At 45.2% G+C, this 20,582-nt stretch overlaps 1 protein-coding gene across 1 annotated transcript in view; it reads left to right on the forward strand.

Moving 5' to 3' along the window:
- The window catches only part of LOC105551137 (anoctamin-2), a 351,959-nt gene that overhangs the window by 159,594 nt on the left and 171,783 nt on the right, over positions 1 to 20,582 (forward strand). Inside the window, exons 11-12 of the mRNA XM_011996294.1 lie at positions 3,047 to 3,058; positions 3,294 to 3,404. Coding sequence (XP_011851684.1) covers positions 3,047 to 3,058; positions 3,294 to 3,404 — 123 coding nt within the window. The remainder of the gene's footprint in view (positions 1 to 3,046; positions 3,059 to 3,293; positions 3,405 to 20,582) is intronic.

The raw sequence follows: 20,582 nt of genomic DNA on the forward strand, positions 1-20,582 counted from the left end.
CTCTCTCCCACCCCTCATGTATCACATCAAAGCTTAGATATCCTCAGTGACTTCTTTCTGGTTTCATAGGAAACCAGATCCTCTGCCTACCTTTCTAGCCCCAGCTCCTGTCCTTCTCCTTCGTGCTTAGACCTTCCAGCTACCTAGGCCTTCATTCTGTCTCGAGCTCATTCCAGCCTTTGCCCTGGCTGTTCCTGTTGCACAGATGCTTTTCCCCCAGACTCTGCAAGGCTTGTCTTTTCTCGGCTTTTGTGTCTCAGTGAAAACATTGCCATCTTCAGATTAGCCTCCCGCAGCTCCCCAGTCTGAAGCAGCCATCCTGCTTTATTTCCTCTGCTGTTCTTGTCCTCATCTGCTAGTTTCTCGTTCCTGTGCTGGTTTACTCACTGTAACTTGCCTCTACTTGGAGGTGAGCTCCAGGGAAGGAGGGATCTTGTGTCTAGGACTGGCAGGATAGCCTCAGTGCCTGGAAACAGCTCAGAGTATAGCGGGTGCTTGATGACTCTTGGTTGAAGACATTTGTTGGATGTATCTCTGGACTTGCCTCTTTAGATAAGACAAGTGTGGTCCTGAGCAGGCTTGGGTTCTTCCTCCCAGCTGGCTCCCGGGGAGACTGACCAAATGGAAATAGTTCCCAGAGTCTCGGTGGGAGGGGTGATGATCTGTGATGACTTGGCATCAGATTACCCATCCAGTGCTGTTGTGTGTAGGGAACATCAGGAATAAGGCTGATCTGTCCATGGCTGGGTGTGTCAAAGCAGCCCTCCCAGGGGCTGGATTCTGCTCTGGCCAGGAGCTCAGTTGTCCGCTTTTGAGGGATTCTATAACCTCACCCTACTTGCTTAGCTGCAAACAGGGAGGTCCTTGTCAGGCCTGCTTCAGCTGAGTGCAGCGCAGCCTGTCTCTTCCTTGAGTTTCCGATTCCTGTCTGAGTGCTTAGGAAACTAGGCTTGCTTTAAAAAGATGAGAATTATGGTCAGGTGGAGTGCCTCATGCCTGTAATCCCAGCACTTTGGGAGGCCGAGGTGGGCGGATCACCTGAGGTTAGGAGTTCAAGACCAGCCTGATCAACATGATGAAACCGTGTCTCTACTAAAAACACAAAAAAATCAGCTGGGCCTGGTGGCATGTGCCTGCAGTCCCAGCTACTCCAGAGGCTGAGGCAGGAGAATCGCTTGAGCCCAGAAGGTGGAGGTTGCAGTGAGCCAAGATCATGCCACAGCAGTCCAGCCTGGGTGGCACAGGGAGACTCTTGTCTCAAAAAAAAAAAAAAAAAAAAAAATGAGGCAGCTCTGAACTGAGGCCCAGTGTAGGGGGAGGTGAGCCACAGCCACACCTAGAGGGATTCAAGCAAACTCCTCTGTGTGCTGCCACATCATGCTCTGGAAAGCCAGAGATAGTCAGAAACATCCTACCGGTCAGCTGGGGGTGCCTCCCTTAGCCCCTGTGCGGGGTGTGAAAGGGGAGAGGCTCCTCTGGCTTGAAGAAATTTAGAACCCATGTTCTTCTGGAACTCACTGAAATATACTGCTACAGTTTTTAATTAAAATCTCCCATTGGAATAGTGTAGAAGTAAAGCAACCAAATTTCAGAGGCCACGGGGGACAACCTCAAACCATAGTTCTCAAAGTATTTCTGCAGGTTATTAATTGTTACAGGCAAAAGTTGCTCTGTGGGAAATGATGGGCTTAGGAAAATTAAGCAAGTGTCTTGACAGTAGCACTTTTCAGAGTTTTTAATATGCTCATTGTGACTCTCAGAAAGTCGATACATTATAGTGTTTTCCAGTGTTTTAGACCTTAGAGTCCTTTTTTAGCTGAAATTCTCTTGGCACACACATTAGGAAATGCTGTGTTGGAGAACGGATAAAGGTGAGAGACAAAATCAAGTGCACTTTACAAGCATTTAGAGATTTCTGTGTGTTCTGCATGGTGCCAAGTACTGTGCAAAACACAGAATAATACAGAGCAGGTAGCTGATCTTTATGTTAGGATAAGAAGCCTCTCACATGCAAAACAGCTAGGAAACAATAAAAGAAAAATACGTAATGAAGAGCTGCAATGTGTGGTATAAGCTATAAAAGTCTAGGAATTCAGAGAGGGAGGAGACCCCACCTGGTAGGTATGTTGCAACAGTTGGAGAAGGCCTCCTGGAAGGGGTGGGACTGACGTCCCCTTGGAGAATGGGTGAGGATGGAGTGGCACCACCTGCTGTTGTTTTAGTTATGCTTGTTAGTCACTTACATGGTCTGTCCTCTCCTGTATCGTGGCATGTCTTGGGAAAGCCAGAGAGAGGTCAAGAGCCTGGCCTGTTGACCTTTGGAATCTCTGACATATGGACAGGGATAAGGACATGTGTGTTCCCTGAATAGCAGAGCCCATTGTGAACCAGTACCTGAATCCCTGCCCAGGAGTTATCGATAAATGATGCAGGAACATGAAGTCCTCACACCTGTAGATGTTTGTTCTTGAGCTGGAAACCGTAAGGAAGACCCGCCAATGAGGCCAGGTGTACACAGTTAAATTTTCTTTGAAGTGAGTCATGCATCTTCCTGCCCCAGCATCTGCACTGATTTGACCATGGTCCTCTGGATTAGTTAGGTGCTCTTTCCCATGCCTGGTGACTCACGATTCAGGTTTGTGTTGCTGAATGGCCCAGTGAGGTCTCTTGAGCATTGCTGTACTTGCCAATGAGTTACTCACCGAGGCTGTACAGGAAACAGGTCCAGGCAAGTGAATTTTAAGATTCCCTATGGCCACCCTTGACTTTGATGTTTATTGGTCGCCATTTTAGCGCAGAGAATAATGGAGCAGGGAAGGAGTTTTGTTGTTGCCCTCACTCCCAGCTGTGGGGCACATCTGTTTCTCCAGCTGGGAGCTGGCTTGTTGAAAGTTAGAAGTTTGAGGTCTGACAATAGTTGGTGGGATGACCAGGGATATCCCTCTGCCTCTGGTGAAACGGCTCTGCAAAGTACTGGGCCTCTCTTCATCTCAACCATCTAGTTAACATTTCCTCTCTCTTTTCTCAACACCGGCGCTATCCCCAGGAACGTGCCCAGGTTTGGTTTTCAGTGTGACAACGAGTATTGTGTGTCCCTTGTCTCTTCCTCACGTTGTGTTCTTATGTTAGGTTGTGACGTCTAGATGCCTTGTGATTGTGTTTGGTGTGGCAGTTCATATCCAATAGCGTCCAATCCTAAACGCTGATGTTAATGTACATGTGTCTGGTTATAACCCACAGGCCAAGGCCATTCTTCCTTTCATTTACTAACCACTCTCTGCTCTTTGGTTTAGGAACATTCCAGGCCTGAGTATGAAACCAAAGTTCGAGAGAAAATGCTAAAGGAGAGCAACAAGTCGGCTGTCCAGAAATTGGAAACAAACACTACGGAGTCTGGCCACGAGGTACGAGGCTGCCCTCGTTGCTCACGGTCCCCTTTACTTGTTGAGATCCTGTTGTCATTTTGTTTGGCACACCTTAGTGAAGGGAGACTGGGCCTGAGAAAGGGTTGATGTGGGGCAGGATGGGATGAGAACATGACATCTCACATTGTCCTGCAGCCAGAGATCGTTGGCAATGGGCTTTCACGATGACTTGACCGCTCTTTCCCGGGTGGTGCTGTCTGGTCAAAATGGGAGGGCAGGTTGGAGGAGAAGCAGTTCAGGCCTGGTTCCTACCATCATCTAAAGTTTGAATAATAGTAACATTTGGCCGCGCGCGGTGGCTCAAGCCTGTAATCCCAGCACTTTGGGAGGCCGAGACGGGCGGATCAAGAGGTCAGGAGATCGAGACCATCCTGGCTAACACGGTGAAACCCCGTCTCTACTAAAAAATTATACAAAAAACTAGCTGGGCGAGGTGGTGGGCGCCTGTAGTCCCAGCTACTCGGGAGGCTGAGGCAGGAGAATGGCGGGAACCTGGGAGGCGGAGCTTGCAGTGAGCTGAGATCCGGCCACTGCACTCCAGCCTGGGCAACTGAGCAAGACTCCGTCTCAAAAGAATTAAAAAAAAAAAAAAAATAGTAACATTTAATACCCCACCATAGCAACCGCCACCACGCCTAATCCTTATGGAATGCTTGCTCTATGTTAGACACTGTTCTAAATGTGCTGCATTATCTCACAATAAGTCTGCGAGGCTGGTACTATTGCTATGTAAATGAAGACTCATGAAAAAAGTTATGTCCACAGATTAAGTCATTTGCCAGAGGTCACACAGCCAGTAAATCATTGGTGGATCTGGGATTCCAAGGCAGGTCTATTAGTCTGTGCACCTAACCACTATGACATACAGCCTTCAACTGCAATGGGAAAAATCAAAGGATGAAGCAAGAAATGGCTCTTAGGGCCTGCAGAGGCAAATTCATGCCTATATTTGCTCAAGCTACTCACACAATGTTCCTTACATTTCATTTTATCTCGGTGGGCCTCCAAAAGTGGATATGTGATTTTGACCGTGTCCTCTGAGTCATGTCTCTGAGTTTCATGGTGGCATGTAGTCATTAAAACAGAGCTTCGGAATGTGTGCTGTGGTTCGTAAAAATACTGAGTATGTATGCTGAGGGGACATGGGGATGCTCTTTGGGATACCTGTCTCTGTGTGCCACCCGTCTTTGAAAGCAGTGGTTGAGGGGGGCAGGGAGAGAGAGAGAAAGAGTTTATGACTTTCTTAATCTGGTTCTTGAAAAAAAAATCCACTAGATTGAAAATCTGTTGCTTTTAGATGTGTCTTTTCTCCATCTTGGATTTGAATTCAAATTTCATTTCATTTCACGTTCTTTAAGTTGGAACCATTCATGTTAACATGCAAATTTATGCAAGCATCAAAACAGAAGAATGTGGTGTTTTCGAGCCCAAAATACTGGCACTTTTTTTTTTCTTTTAAGAAAACAGAGCTTAAACAGAACAGAGAGGGTGGCCCTCTGAGTTATTTTTTTTCCTAGACGACGACCAAGTCCAAGACCACCAATTATTCAGGGAAATAATGAATTCATTCTTAGGAAAGACTCGTCATCACTGCCACCCTCATCAGAAAGCAAGCATTCTGTGTTCTGTCAGCTTCAGCAACGCCATGCAAACTTCTTTCTCTACCCCATAGCAGTATACAATGGATAATTTTATGGAAATCACATGTAACTTTTATTGACCACTGACTCATTTAATTTTAATTCCATAGACGGGAATGCCAAGGAGCTGGAATTGCGTACACTGAGGCTGTGGTTCTAATATAAACATTGCTTGGGTATATATGCATGATTGGTCAAATAACTTTCAGGAACCATGAATAATTAAAAAACATCTGAATGCGTTATGAATGATGCATATGTTTATGTTTTAGCATTCAACATCTATTTTCATTACACTGTTGAGAACGCAAAGCTCAAAGCAGCTAATGCTTTATGGGCAGTGGGGGGAGATGACCTTCTCCGATGAGCCGTGTAAGATAAAAATGGCCTGGAATTTGATTGTCAGGATCCTTCTTGTGTTCCCTCCGTTTCTTCAACATTACAAATGATCCTGTTCTTGCCAAATCCAGCCATAGGTGGGAGATACAGATGGACGCTGCTCTTGTCTGCAGGAAGAGTTGTAGTCAATACCCACTGCATAGCATTGCTGCAGGGGCACCATTGCATGTGGACTATTTAGGAAAGGCACCTTCTTCTGAGGAATAGACAGGGACTACAGAATCAAATTCTAGCTGATGGTCTTGGATGTGCTTGTTTCACCCCAGAAGATCACCTTGGTTCTGCCTTCACTGTAACCCTGATGCTGCATATCCCCACCTCTCCTAACTTTCCTTCCTGCTGAATGGTAAAAAGCTACCATTTACTGATGCCCAGAGTTGTGCAGGAATTTGCTTAAGACCACATAGCTAGTTGTGTGGAAGCTGGTAATCAAACCCAGCTCTGCCTGATCCCCAAGACCTATTTGCTTTTTTTTTTTTTTTTTAAATTTTAAAGATACCAAGTCCATTTAGTTTTTAAGCATTTTTATTGAGATTTAATTTTATACACTAAAATTCACCCATTTAAAGTGTACAATTCAATGGTTTTTAGCATATTCACAGATTTGTGCAATTATCTACACAATTTATGTTGAAAACATTTTTATTATCCCAGAAAGAAACCCTGTACCCAATAGTTGCCAAGCCGTGGGTAACAACTAATCTACTTTCTGTCTCTATAGATTTGCCTATTCTGGACTTTCTTGTAAATGGTATTGTAGAATATGCGGTCCTCAGCTTCTTTCACTTAGCAATATTTTTTTAAGCTTTCATTCATGTTGTAGCATATATCAGTACCTCATTCTTTTTTATTGCCAAATAATATTCCGTATTTTGGATTTGATTCATTTTATTTATCAGTGCAGTTGATGGACATTTGGGTGGTCTCCATCTTTGGGCTACTATGAATAATGCTGCAGTGGATGTTTGTGTACCAGCTTTTTTTTTTTCTCTTGAGTATATACCTAGGAGTAGAATTGCTGGGTCATATGGTAACTCTATGTTTAACATTTTAAAGAACTGCCATGCTATTTTTCCAAAGTGGCTATATTATTTTACATTCCAACCAGCTATTTATGAGGTTTCCAGCATCTCCACATCCTCACCAATGCTTATCATCTGTTTTTTAAATTTTATCCATCCCAGTGGTGTGACGTGGTATTTCACTGTAGTTTTAACTTGCATTTCCCTGATGACTAATGATGTGAACGTCTTTTCATGGGTTTTTTGGTCATTTGCATGTCGTCTTTGGAAAAATATTTATTCAAATCCTTTGCCTCTTAAAAATATTGGGTTAATTGGCTTTTGATTATCAGGTTATATAAGAGTTATTTATATATTTGGAATATATGAAGTTCTTTATATATTTGGGATATATGAAGTTCTTTATATATTTGGAATACCAATCTTATCAAATAATATGATGTAGAAATAGTTTCTTTAATTCTATAGATTGTCTTTTCACTTTATTGATGATATTATTTGAAGCACAAGTTTTAAATTTTGAAATAGTTCAATTTATCTAATTTTGTCACTTATGCTTTTGTGCTATATCTAAGAAACCGTTGCCTAATCCAATGTCATTAAGAGATTTCTAATTTTTCCTCTAAGAATTTTATAGTTTTAACACTTGCAGTTAGGCCTGTGATCCATTTTGAGTTCATGTTTGGGTGTGATTGAAGGAGGGGATTCAAATGTATTTTTCTGCATGTGGGTATTCAGTTGTCCCAGCACCATGTGTTGAACAGACTGTTTCCTTACTGGATTATCCTGACACCTTATCAAAAGTCAATTGACCACAAATGTAAGAGTTTATTCCCGGACATCAATTCGATTCCATTGATCTATATGTCTGTTCTTATGTAATATCACCCTATCTTGATTGCTCTGCTTATATAGTAAGTTTTGAAATTGGGGGTATGCATCGTCTGACTTTGTACTTTTTTTTCAAAATTGTTTTGACAATTCTGGGTGCTTTGCATTTCCATATGAACTTCATGACTAGCTTGTCCATGTCTATAAGAAAGCAAGCTGGGATTTTGGTAGGGATTGAGTTGAATCTACAGACTAATTTTGGAAGAATTGCCATCTTGGCAATAGTAAGTCTTCTATGACTGTGGCATATCTTTCTATTTATGTAGACCTTTTATTTTTTCAACAATGTTTTATAGTTTTTGGTGTACACATCTTGTACATATTTTGTTAAATTTATTTATAATTATTTTTATTTTTTTGATGCTATTGAAAATATAGTTGTCTTGATTTTATTTTTGGATTGCTCATTGCTAGTATATAGAAATATAATTGATTTTTCTATATTGATCTTGTATCCCACAACTTTTCTGAACTCATTTATTAGCTCTAATAATTTTTAATGGATTGCTTAGGATTTTCTATTTGTGAGATCATGTCATCTGTGAATAGAAATAGTTTTACTTCTTTTTTCCAATCTGGATATATTTTGTCCCTGCTCCCTCCACCCATTTCCTAATTGCCCTGATTAGAATCTCCTGTACAATGCTGAATAGAAGTGGTGAGGCCGGGCACGTTGGCTCACACCTGTAATCCCAGCACTTTAGGAGGCTGAGGCGGGTGGATCACGAGGTCAAGAGATCGAGACCATCCTGGCTAACATGGTGAAACACTGTCTCTACTAAAAATGCAAAAAATTAGCCAGATGCGGTGGCGGGCACCTGTAGTCCCAGCTTCTCGGGAGGCTGAACCAGGAGAATGGTATGAACCCAGGAGGCAGAGCTGGCAGTGAGCTGAGACCACGCCATTGCCCTCCAGCCTGGGTGACAGAGCGAGACTCTGTCTCGAAAAAAAAAAAAAAAAAAAAGTGGTGAGAATGGACTTCCTTGCTTGTTTTTGATTACAGGAGAAAAATAATTTAGTCTTTCACCATTAAGTCTCATGTTAGCTGTAGGCCATTGCTTTTTTTTTTTTTTTTTTTTTGGTTTGTTTTAAACTCTCTCTAGAAGGTTTCCCTCTAAGGCCATTCTTGCATTGCTATAAATAAAGACTGAGTAATTTATTAAAAACAGAGGTTTAATTGGCTCATGTTTCTGTAGGGTTTAGAAAAGGCATGGTGCTGGTATCTTCTTGGCTTCTAAGGAGGCTTCAGGAAGTTTATAATCATTGTGGAAGGTGAAGGGGGAGCAGGCACGTCACATACTGAAAGCAGGAGTGAGAAAGAGGAGTGAGTTATAGGGGAGGTGGTGCCACACACTTTTAAATGACCAGATCTCACAGGAACTCACTGACCTTTGCAAAGACAGCACCAAGCCATGAGGGATCCACCCCCATGATCCAAACACCTCCCACCAGTCTCCACCTCCAGCACTGAGGATTACAATTCAACATGAGATTTGGGTGGGAACAAGTATCCAAACTGTATCAGCTTCCCTGAGAACAATTCACATCACATGTACATGATGCTGATCGGAAATGAAATATTCTGTACTGTCATGAGGTGATAACCGTATATTAGGACGCTGGGGTAGGAGTTATGGTACCATTACCAGGCAGCTGAGCCTTCTGGGTCTCTTCCACCTCAGCTGTCATGCAGGGAGAGTAGATGACACAGCCTCCCCAGGTCTGAGAGTCAGCAGTTTTCTTTGCTGATGTGCAGAGATGATGTTGGTCATCAATCTATTGGTTTGGGGGATTGGACCGTCCCTTATTTATTTATATGGTAGTAACTTGGATCTTATACCTTCTCTTATTGATTTTCAAGGATGCGGGCATAGGAGGATGTTAACAATGATAAAATTTAAGCAACATTTATGGAGTGCTTATTGTATGTAATGTGCAAAGCTTTACAGGTATTATTTCCTTTAAGTCTTAAAACCGTTAGGATCCCCAACTCACAGATGAGAAGACTGAGGTCTATAGGGGACATAAGTTGATCAGTGTGAATACGTGGTAGAGCCAGAATCCAAGCCAGGTAGTCTGACTCAAAAGCAATGCTTTTAACCTCTTGCTTCTGTGTCTGCTGAAAGTTTTCCTTCAACGGATCCTCAAACACTCCTAAAAAGTCAGGTTTGATTCTTCTTTCCTAAACTAAAGGCAGAAAGACTGTGGTATTCACTGGAAAGATGGGTGAGAGACAAACTCGCTACCCTACATTAGTGGTTTTGTGTAAATTTTAGTGGAGTGATGCTCTATTTCCACTGAGGACAACAGTGGGGAGAATTAGCTCAGTTTACAGCTAGAGGTTCAAAAGACCGTAGGGAAAATTCGGGAATATAAATATAGGCATAGATTGTGTTTTCAAGAAAGAATACTGAGTCTGGAACTTTTAATAAAAGAATAGCCTGAATTTTTTTTTTTTCCTAAATTAGTTTGAATCTTTTCTAGACTGCTCTGTGCTGGACACATTTGGAGGTTTTCTTAAGTTTCCTGCAGGGCACCATGTCCCTCTGTTCCTACAAGATGGTAAAACTCTAAGTTGAGTGCAGATGGCAAGGTGCTAGAGCTGGCAGGTTGAGGAGCGGTGCTGGTCTTTGCCTCTCATCCCTGTAGTCTTTCACTCAGTGCTTTCTCAGCCCGTGCCTGCTTTGCTTCCAATAAACTTTGTGTGTGTTAGAGTACAGTAAGAAGACAAAACTCATGCTGTGTGGGTCAGCAGAGGGACAATACAAAGAGCTAATTCTAAAGGTGTTAGAAGGGATGTTGAGCCAAGCAGGACAGTGAGCCAATAGAGAGATTAGCATGGCAGGAAGTGGGCACCACCTTAGGGCTACAAGGACAGGAGTGGAGATGGCCTTACCAGAGCCCAGGAGCCAGGACCACGCAGTGGGAGCTGGAATCCCAGAGGAGATGCCATCTGAAGCAGATAGAAAAACTGAACGAGAAATACCCTGGATTTCCCTCTTCAGCCTCCCAGGCTCCCATCATTACCTCCCATTGGCCAGACCTATTCAAAAGTCCGTTGATGAGTTGTTCCAGGAAATAGAGATTTTGGGGTCAGTTCCCCGCAGCACGGACCAGAGGAAAGGAACAGCGGGATCCATCTGAGAGCAACTGGCAGAACGCTGGCGCGAAAGTCCAGGCAATAAGTCGATGTAACCTTAGAACCCACTAGTCACAAATCATTTGCAAGTGGGGTCCTTGGTTGGAGGTTGGAGAGGCTATTGGGGAGGAGAAATAAAAATTTGACAAGAAGCACAGGAATGTTGACCACTGACATAATAAATAAATACACCAGTGGTCAGTTTTTCTGACCATTCCTGAACTGTTGAGAGTGTGTGAGTGAGCAGGTGTGTGAGAGTGAGTCAGTGGCATGAGCATGTGTGAGATTGTGTTCGTGTGTACGTGTGTGTGGGTGTGTGAGAGTGTGCCAGTGGTGTGAGATTGTGTTAGTTTGTGTGTGTGTGTGTGAGAGGGAGACAAGGAGAGGGAGGGTGCCTGAGTGATGGTGTCATTGGAGTGACACAGATGGGCTCAGATAACAGGAGGCTTCAAAGAGGAGCAAAAATACATTTTTGTGTCAAGATGCAAAGAACGTGAATAAGTAGAGTTGGGGGGCTGATGGCAAATGTGGGTTTCATACTCCTGTGAAACATATCACTGAAAGGACTTTAAAACAAAATCCGATTTAACTGGTCCTGGGAGTTTCTTCATGGAACTTGTCACCCACATATTGATTTAGCCAGTGCGCAGGTCCCAGCACCCACATCCCTGCCTGTGCCACCTGAGGTGCTTATTTAATGAATGTTTTATGTTGAGCACTGCAGCTGGAAGGGAACAGGAGCCTAGAGGAGGCTGTGGATAGAGGGGTGTTAATTTACTGCTCTGTTCATCACCCTGGGGACAATTATTTCAAAAGAAAACTCATCTAAAGTTAAAGCACTGAAACATTTATGACAGAGGCCTCTGGCAGAAGCAACAAACACACACGTGGAGTAAATTATACATAATTGTAGGGCCTTTGCAGAGGCTAGGACAACAGCAACGGGAAGCTGGGACATTGTTGGAGCGTGTGCGTGGGTGGAGAAGGGAGGCCCAGCGAGCAGAGGACGAGGGTCCCTCTCGCTTCTCACTCTGGGCCGAGGGAGACATGGTCCAGGCTTTCCACGCAGGCCTCGGGTGGTTTATCAGTTCTTTGAGCAGAAAAGTTCCCTCGTGCCCTCTTTTGAGGCACTAAATGACCAAATAACCATTTGAGGGTCAAAAACATAAAGAATAAAAATAATTATCGCAGCCTCTTCTTATGGTTTCTCGTTGGCAAAGGGAAACACTGAGGCACAGAAAGGGACTCGTTTTACCAGAGTTTCTTGTAGCAATAGAGAAGCTGAGATGAGATGTGAGCCTGGTTCTATTTCTGAAATCTGTTTATGGCCTGGTGCTTAAGAGCTCTAAGCATCCTTATTACACGGGCATTTCATAGACTCTGGCTATTAAGGCTGAGTTAGGGCACCTGGGACCTTTGTTCTTTCCTGTACGCCTGCATGAGCTGAAGAATAATTGGCAGAAAATGGCCTGGGTTCTGTCCCAAGCTGACGGGTGTTCAGGGAGTCAAGCCCCTGTATTCTCTCAGACCAGTCCCTGAGCCGGTCTGATAAGGGCTGAGAGGCTGCAGATTGGTTCAGCTCTGCAGTCCTGTGCTTCAGAGGATCTGTGTGCACTGCCCTTGGCCTTCTCATATTTGGTAATAAGGACCATGAAACAGGTCACTTCATTTCAGGGGACATGTAACTCCTGGAACCTGTGTCACAAAAGTGGAATTGTTACTGAAGGCTGCCCCCTGACAATTTTATGTACTATTTTTTAAACTTTTGCTTTAATTTTTTATTTTCGGCAGCGCATCGTTTCCTGCTCTGGCTCCTCTCTCTCTCCTTCTCTGCCCGCCCCCTGTCCCGCCCCTTCTCTGTAATTTCTCATGGAGTGGCCTCCTTTTTCACCTCTGGTCCCAGTCACACCCCCTGCCCCGCCCCGGGGCACCCCAGCCAAGAGAAATGGGTGAGCAAAGGAGCAGAGAAATGGATACAGCAAGGAAGTTTATGGGTAGAGGTGTGGGCAGTCTAGGATGTGGATCTCCTTAGGGGTACTTTAGGATTAAATTTAGAACTGGAGCCTGCCTCCCTTCCCCTCATTGGCAGAAGCCAGCCACAAGGCTCCACCTAGATGAGCAGAAGGCGGGGAAATAGAGTCTTTGCCTAGCAGCCTCCAAGCAGCAGCTCCAAACTACCAGAGAGACAGCCAGCCTTCACGGCCACCACGTCACACGGCAATGCGAGTGGACTGTGAGCAGCCGGACTCTGGGGAGGTGGTAGCGGAGATAGTTAGAGAACAGCTACTGGTGATTCCGATCGACTGCCACTTCCGGGGAATTGCTGCCGTGGGAAATGAGAAAGGAAGAAAGGCTCTTGAAAAAAATGCCGTAAGGAATTGCAGTGCGTGAGCGAGAAGCGCGCTCATCCACAGTGTACCCACAGTGTGTTGGAGTTTGGGACTGACCCTTTCTGAACAGAACTTAGCACTCTCTTACATGGCAAGGTTGTTTTGTTGTTGTTGTTGTTTATAATTACACAAGTTATACCTGAAAGCATTTGCAGAAAAATTCTGACAAACATCTCACTGGACCTACCTCTTTTCCTCCCAATGTTGTCTCCTTAGAAGTAGCCAGAGCTAGTGGCTTGGTTTGTATCCTTTCTAGGTCTTTTCTCATGCATTTTTATTCATGTATAAATTCATATGTGTTCTGGGCTCTGGTTGTGGGTTTATTTACACACACGCGCACACACACACACACACGAAAGTCATGGACAAATGATTTCATCAGACCATAGTTCCCAGTAACACAAGACACCCCAGGATGCCACAGCAAACTCACAGAACTGACGTGGAATTACTCAACATTTCTTAGGGAAGCCCAGCAATACCTGACATCTGTGCGCCACCACACAATGGTACCTCAGCCGTGTCAGTGTTCTATAGTACTGTGTTTTTTAATGTCATCATGTTTTAGTGAAGCTGACTTTTCTGTGGTTGCAGCCAGTGAGAACTGCACAAAATCATTGTGGAACAGGAAGCATGAGTGTTGATGTTCAATCTGATACCAAGATTAGAAAAGTTGGAAGTTGTCTAATAGGTGCACACATCCTGTTAGCTAGTAAATAGGTTTAAGAATGAAATAAATTTTTATTATTTGTTTCAATTTATGTGTATTTTCCCCAATGGCTATTAATTTGTTAGGACATAAATATTTATTAAGTTATTTGGAGTTAACTACTTAATACATGGAACTGTTAAGTATTTCTTTCTTTCTTTCTCTTTGAGACGGAGTCTCACTCTGTTGCCCAGGCTGGAGGGCAGTGGCGCTATCTCGGCTCACTGCAAGCTCCGCCTCCCAGGTTCACGCCATTCTCCTGCCTCAGCCTCCCGAGTAGCTGTGACTACAGGTGCCCGCCACCACGCCCGGCTAATTTTTTGTATTTTTTAGTAGAGACGGGGTTTCACTATGTTAGCCAGGATGGTCTCGATCTCCTGACCTCGTGATCCACCCGCCTCGGCCTCCCGAAGTGCTGGGATTACAGGCGTGAGCCACCGTGCCTGGCTGGAACTGTTTTTTTTTTTTTTTTTTTTTTTTTTTTGAGACGGAGTCTCGCTCTGTCGCCCAGGCTGGAGTGCAGTGGCCGGATCTCAGCTCACTGCAAGCTCCACCTCCTAGGTTTACGCCATTCTCCTGCCTCAGCCTCCCGAGTAGCTGGGACTACAGGCGCCCGCCACCTCGCCCGGCTAAGTTTTTGTATTTTTTAGTAGAGACGGGGTTTCACCGTGTCAGCCAGGATGGTCTCGATCTCCTGACCTCGTGATCCGCCCGTCTCGGCCTCCCAAAGTGCTGGGATTACAGGCTTGAGCCACCGCGCCCGGCCGGAACTGTTAAGTACTTCTTTTAGCCTAGGAGCATTGCATGAAACTTGCTGGGACCTGAAGGGTACTGTGAACCAAGAAAGTTTGGAAACAGCTGCATAACGAACTTCCTAGGTTGGGCTCAGTGGCTCATGCCTATAATCCCAGCATTTTGGGAGGCTGAGATGGGTGGACTGCTTGAGCTCAGGAGTTTGAGACCAGCCTGGGCAACATAGTAAGACCCTGTCTCTACAAGTAATAAGAAAAATTAGGTATGCATGGTGGCATGGGCCAGTAGTTCCAGCTACTTGGGAGCCTGAGGCAGGAGGATGGCTTGAGCCCAGGAGTTAGAGGCTGCAGTAAGCTGTGATTGTGCCACGACGCTGAAACCTGGGTGACAAAGCAAGTCTCTGTCTCTTAAAAAAAACAAAAAACCAAAACAACTTTTATGTTCAACAGAGATTTAAGAGTGAAGCAGACAACCAAGAGCAGAAAGCTTAAAAAGATAAATAGTGAGTTTTGAAGTTGCAGGAATTTGTTTGGAGATGGCAACATCTTGTGGAAACTGTGAGCTAGGAAAGTACCAGGTGGGCTGGCTTCCTCCACACTTGCTCTTTGGGCCTCCCACAAACTTCTGTCTTGGGCCTCACAGTGCATCTGCCCCAGTGTGTATATTTTCTCTCTCTCATTGCCGTCTCTCTGCATGTTTGTGCATGCGGGTGTATGTGAGTGTGCTGCATGTTTGTGCACGCGTGTATGAGTGTGCTGCATGTTTGTGCACGCGTGTGCATGTGAGTGTGCTGCATGTTTGTACACGCGTGTGCATGTGAGTGTGCTGCATGTTTGTGCACACGTGTGTGTGTGAGTGTGCATGGTAGGAGGGCACTGAGGGTTTCTCATCGTGGGCATCCTTGTAAATCCTTGGGATTTAAAAATAAACCTGACAACTTCTAATCCAGGGGACGTTGCTTTACTTACAATCTCCAGCGTGGTTCGGGCTTCGTGGAGAAGGATGCCAGAGATGCGTAGGATGTGTCCATAAACATCTCCCTGCATGGAGCCTGTGACTTATGCATCCCAAGTAGACTCCTCGGGTGGCCCAGGCCATCAGATGGGGGGCTCTGGCCCACTTCAACTGAGAGTCGATTCTTAGCATCAGGAGTTCTGGCTAAAATAAGACCTTCTCCTCCGCTCACTGTATACATTTCTACTGGCCAGGGTCTAAATTAAGAAGTTACAAATAAGGAGAGCCCTGAGGCCTGGATTATGGAAGCAAAGCTAGAGAGAAACAGGGCAGCCTGTGAAATGAGAGTGCAGTGGGGGAGGAGAAGCAGTGGATCCAGCCTCGGAGCTCAGGCTGGGCAGATTCAGGATGGTATTCCCAGACCCTCATGGCTTCTGGGAAAACACAAGGCCCAAATATGTGCAATGATTGGGAATGTTGGAATAGCGTAGTTGCTAGGAGAGGCCAGCACATACCATTGGGATGTGTGATGTTAGGCACAATTGACTTGCAGTTTGGACTTTTCTTTTTTTGGTTTAAATGATTTTTCCATATATGGCTAGAAGCACGTCAATTAAATTTGTCTTTTGCTGTCTGGGCCAAGGTTGTTATTTCACTTCCTTAGAATTCACTGGAAACACACACATGCCCTTCAGGTTCCCTTGCTCTTTCTCTCTTAATGTGCCAGAAACTCAAAAGTGCTGGTTTAAAAAATTCCTCCAGGGTCAAAATGTGTTCTGGCTCCCTGCAATTCTTTTGACATGATGGTCAAAAGCAGCTTTCAAAGAAAACGGATGGGATTGCCCTTTTGTGGATGGGGAAACAGAGGCTTTGAGACTATGCGCTTCTGACAATCATTGCCCAGCTAGAGGTTGTAGAAACCTTCTCCATCCACCACCACAGCCTGCTCAGCCACGCTCTAGCTGGTGAGAAGGGGCTTACTGCCCAGATCTTCTGCAGTCCTGTCACTGAAAGGACCCCACATTCTTTCCAAGTATTACTTTAAACTTCATAAAGAATAAGCAACTAGCATGAAAAGGAAAAACAAAAAACCAGTGTGCTTACTTTAGATTCTCCCAGATGCAGACCCTGAGCCAGTGATTCAAGTGCAAAATTCTGGGGAGTGGAGTGAGCAAGTGAGAGAGACAAGGGAGGGCAGCCCAGAAGGGGTGCCTGGTCAACCAGGTTACCACTGTGGACCACTGGAGCTTAGTTCTCTTGGGAATTCTGGGAGCTGATTTAGAGTGTGCACTTTAGAGTGGTATTGCATGAGGGGTGAGTGTCTTAGTTGGTTTCTGCTGCTACAGCGAAATGCCTTACACTGGGTAATTTCTAGACAACAGAAATATTACTCACAGTTCTGGAGGCTGGGAAGTCTAAGATCTAGACCCTGGCAGATTCCATATCTGATAGGGGCTGCTGTCTGCTTCCAGGATGGTGCCTTGTTGCTCTTGTTGCTGCGTTCTCACATGGCAGAAGACCCAGGAGCAAAAGGACACTAGAGTGCTTCCTTCTTTTTTCAGATCATCAACCCATTCGTGAGGGCAGAGCTCCTCGGGACTTAGGCACTTCTCAAAGACCCTGTCTCTTAACACCATCACCTGGGAGTTTAAGTTCCAACATATGAATTCTTCAGGGACTCATATATTCAAACCAGAGCAGTGAGAGAGCTGAGTTTCTGTGAGGTCCTGTCAGTCACTGTTATGGGCAGCTCCAAGTGTGAGTGTGTGAGTGTGTGTGTGTGTGTATCTTAATTCTCCTGCACTTCTAGTCTGCCTTGAACATGCACATGGGAGGAGAAGGCTCAGGCCACCAAAAAGAAACCTTTAGGCAAAGAAGGGAAGGCGCTGGCCATTGGAGGTTGGACTCAAAATTATCCTGGTAAGCCTTGAGGGAATTTGGAGCAGACACTAACTGTATCAGGGTCTCCTAAGTCCTAAAGTGCATGAGTTACGATCTAGTCAGACAATTGGAAATCCTGGAGTTCAGTAGAGGGAATTTAATATACGGAGCTAGCTAGGAAGGTGTCGGAAGGGCTGACAAGCTAACTAAGGATGGGGAACCAACCCAGAGCCAGCATCAGCAGGAAGCTGGGGTACCTCCCATCGGTAGGAGGTGGCCCAGGGCCAGGTCCTCTAGTGGAAGCTGAAGCCATGCAGGAAACTACATGGTGGAAATTGGGGCCACCAAGGGAAGGGCAGTCCAGCGAGTAAGAAAAGTATGAAAGGTTGCGGCCACTGCATGAAGCAGATAGAGAGAGGAGAGGGAGGCTCTGAGTTCCCCTTCCTTCTGTCTACCTGTCAATCTGGCGCCAGCACCTTCCATTGACTGAATCGAGCCAGAAGCCAGTTGGCAAGGGATTCTGAGAAGTGTCCCTTCGGAGAGCCACTCCCCTTACATTATGTATTACACCAGGAAATGGCAGATGTGGGGGTACACAGGAAAATGATTGGCACTAATGGTAATCCTTTACCTCACATAAACATGTGCTTTCCTCCCCCACCTCCTTTGCTCTTTCTACTACATGACTGTTGGCTTTGTCATCTCCAAAGCAGACTCCAGGAATGTCTATGGACATTGGGTGAACTACGTTTTTGGGAAGAGATAGATGATAGAATGGGGAACATACTCCACACTCTTGTTCACCCCTGTTTTGAAGTATCCCAGGGGCTGTTCCTGTGCCTTGGGTCTTTCTGTTCAGCAGCAGAAGGACCATAAATTTCCTGCCTTGATCATATGGGGTCTTTGAGGAGGCACCACATCTAAAAGATGCCCTTTGGCGGTTTCCCCCTTACTTAGGCTCGCTAACATTTGATGTTTTTGCTCTGTTTCAGTGAGGGACGTGTCCTTCCATTCTGAAGAATATGTTTCAGAACCTGGAGCACATTTGTGTTCTTTCCCTCTCAAGCTATTGCCATTTAGACATGTTGGCTTTTTATTTATTCCATAAACCCAAATGCCAAGATGACAAGAAATAGCAATCTGAATCTGTGCTAACATTCAGCTCCCCCACCCCGGACTTCCATGTGTTTCGTGGTTTCCTTACTGATTCTCCCAACCTTACTGGAAAGAAAGAAGCCTGCCCATGTGGTCCCCTCTTCTTTCAGATGGGGCAGCCCAAGTGAGAGTGACGTGAATTACTGGGAACAAAGTTCAGAGGAAAGCTGATGTAAGCCAACAGTTCCCTGGGTTACTTCTTCTTTTTTTTTTTTTTTTTTTTTGAGATGGAGTCTCGCTCTGTCGCCCAAGCTGGAGTGCGGTGGCGCGATCCTGGCTCACTGCAAGCTCCGCCTCCTGGGTTCACGCCATTCTCCTGCCTCAGCCTCCCGAGTAGCTGGAACTACAGGCGCCCGCCACTGCGCCTGGCTCATTTTTTTGTATTTTTAGTAGAGACGGGGTTTCACCATGGTCTGGATCTCCTGACCTTGTGATCCGCCCGCCTCAGCCTCCCAAAGTGCTGGGATTACAGGCGTGAGCCACCGCGCCCGGCCGCCTGGGTTACTTCTTTAGGTTACTTCCTAAATGGAGCCAACTTCATCCAAAATATTCCCCAAGAACACAGGATCTGTATTTCCACTTTTTTTTTTTTTTGAACATCCAAGATCAGATCAGTGGATGTATTGAATATTCCTAGGCTCCTGCCTGCAATGAGAATGATGTGCTGTCATTCCATCCAGGCCAGATCTGGAATACAAGGTGAAATACATACCGAAAATGGGCTCAGTGGAGGTGCTAACTCTGGAGGCAAGAGGAGTGGGTGCTTTCATGGGAAGGGTAAACCCAGGATGTTAAGTTACTTACATGTCTTATAGAGCCTTTAGATTTGGGGAATTGGATCAGGGTGTTGCAGGGAGGGAGGTGATCTGTAATTTAACTAGGCTTCTACATCTCTAATCTCTTTACATCAAACCTCTGAGACAAGATGTCCAAAACCAACTCTCTTGGAGTCTTCTTTATTTCTGTTACCTTGACTTTCAACTGAAATCACTGAGATATGGTTAGAAGAGAACCTCTGCTCTGCAATTCCATACCCTCTGGGTCAATTTGGGCATTCCATTTTCTCTGACAAACGCACTGCAACTTGTCCCCAGCTTGTCCTCCAACTGGTAGGAGGTGGGGGAAGGAAGAGCGATCCGAGGCCTTGCTCTGTGCTGGGCCTCTGCACAGTTCCCACATACTCTTCACGCTGGTTGTTTCTTGCTGTCAGAAGCTGGCTGCAGCACAGCCTGAGATGAATGCTGGCCTTTGCAATGGGATGGTTTGCTTTACCAGTCATCCTTTATCCACAGATTGTCCAAAGTCAATTCCGCATGTGGGAGCTGATGCTGGTGCTTTTCTTAAAAAATACTTCTCATGTTTTTCCAGCATTCTGATGCCACATTCATGCTTTTCTGCATCATGGTTTCATTTATGCTTGGTCTAGGGCCGTGGGCCTGTATTGATTTCCACGGCACCTTTGAACTATTTATGTGACTGTGGTGGGAGATATTTTACATATGCTTGGCAGAGTTACTGCCTAACGAGGGACGAGAAATTCTTCTGCCCATCAATGGCCCAGAGTTTGTCCACTTCTGGGCCTGTTGGATCCAGCTTCATGATTCTCCAGGAAGGCTAGATGTGGTAGTGTTGAGTTGCCTGTAGACATTTGACATCCAATTCATTTTTATTATAATGGTGCATGGTCTATCAGCCAGCTAACGTAAATTTTCTCCTGTATTTGGGCATCTGCATTGAGTTTAGAGAATTTGTGGCAGGAAATTTGCCCTGGAAATGTACTCAGCTGAATACTTGCACTCCTTAGCATGGAAAGACTCCCATCCAAGAATCTCAGCATGCTTGTCTATAAACATGAATGAATTAATCCTCCCAGCACCACTGTGTGCTCTTTGCCAGCTGGGTTATTTTAAGGGAAGTGACCAACCCAGCAGCCTGTAGTGAGTCATGAAACAGCGTGCTGACAACCAGAGAGATTGGACTGCAGGATGGAAAGAGCCAGGGGCCACACTGGAGCTTTCCACCTCCAGTGCTTGAGTGTGAGGAAGGGGTCAATGATTAACACAGTAACTCTGGGATCTGGCCACCTTCTGGCTCTGCACATCCTCCTTCAAGGAGTTAATCACCTGCCCCCTAGGCCATGACTTAGTCAAATTAAATAGCTTTTATTTTTTGGAGTATAAAAATAATATGTGCTAAGTGTGGAAAACCTAAGAAGGGAAGTAAA

The sequence above is a fragment of the Mandrillus leucophaeus genome, unplaced genomic scaffold (genome assembly GCF_000951045.1).
Source record: "Mandrillus leucophaeus isolate KB7577 unplaced genomic scaffold, Mleu.le_1.0 Scaffold508, whole genome shotgun sequence".
NCBI lineage: Eukaryota > Metazoa > Chordata > Mammalia > Primates > Cercopithecidae > Mandrillus > Mandrillus leucophaeus.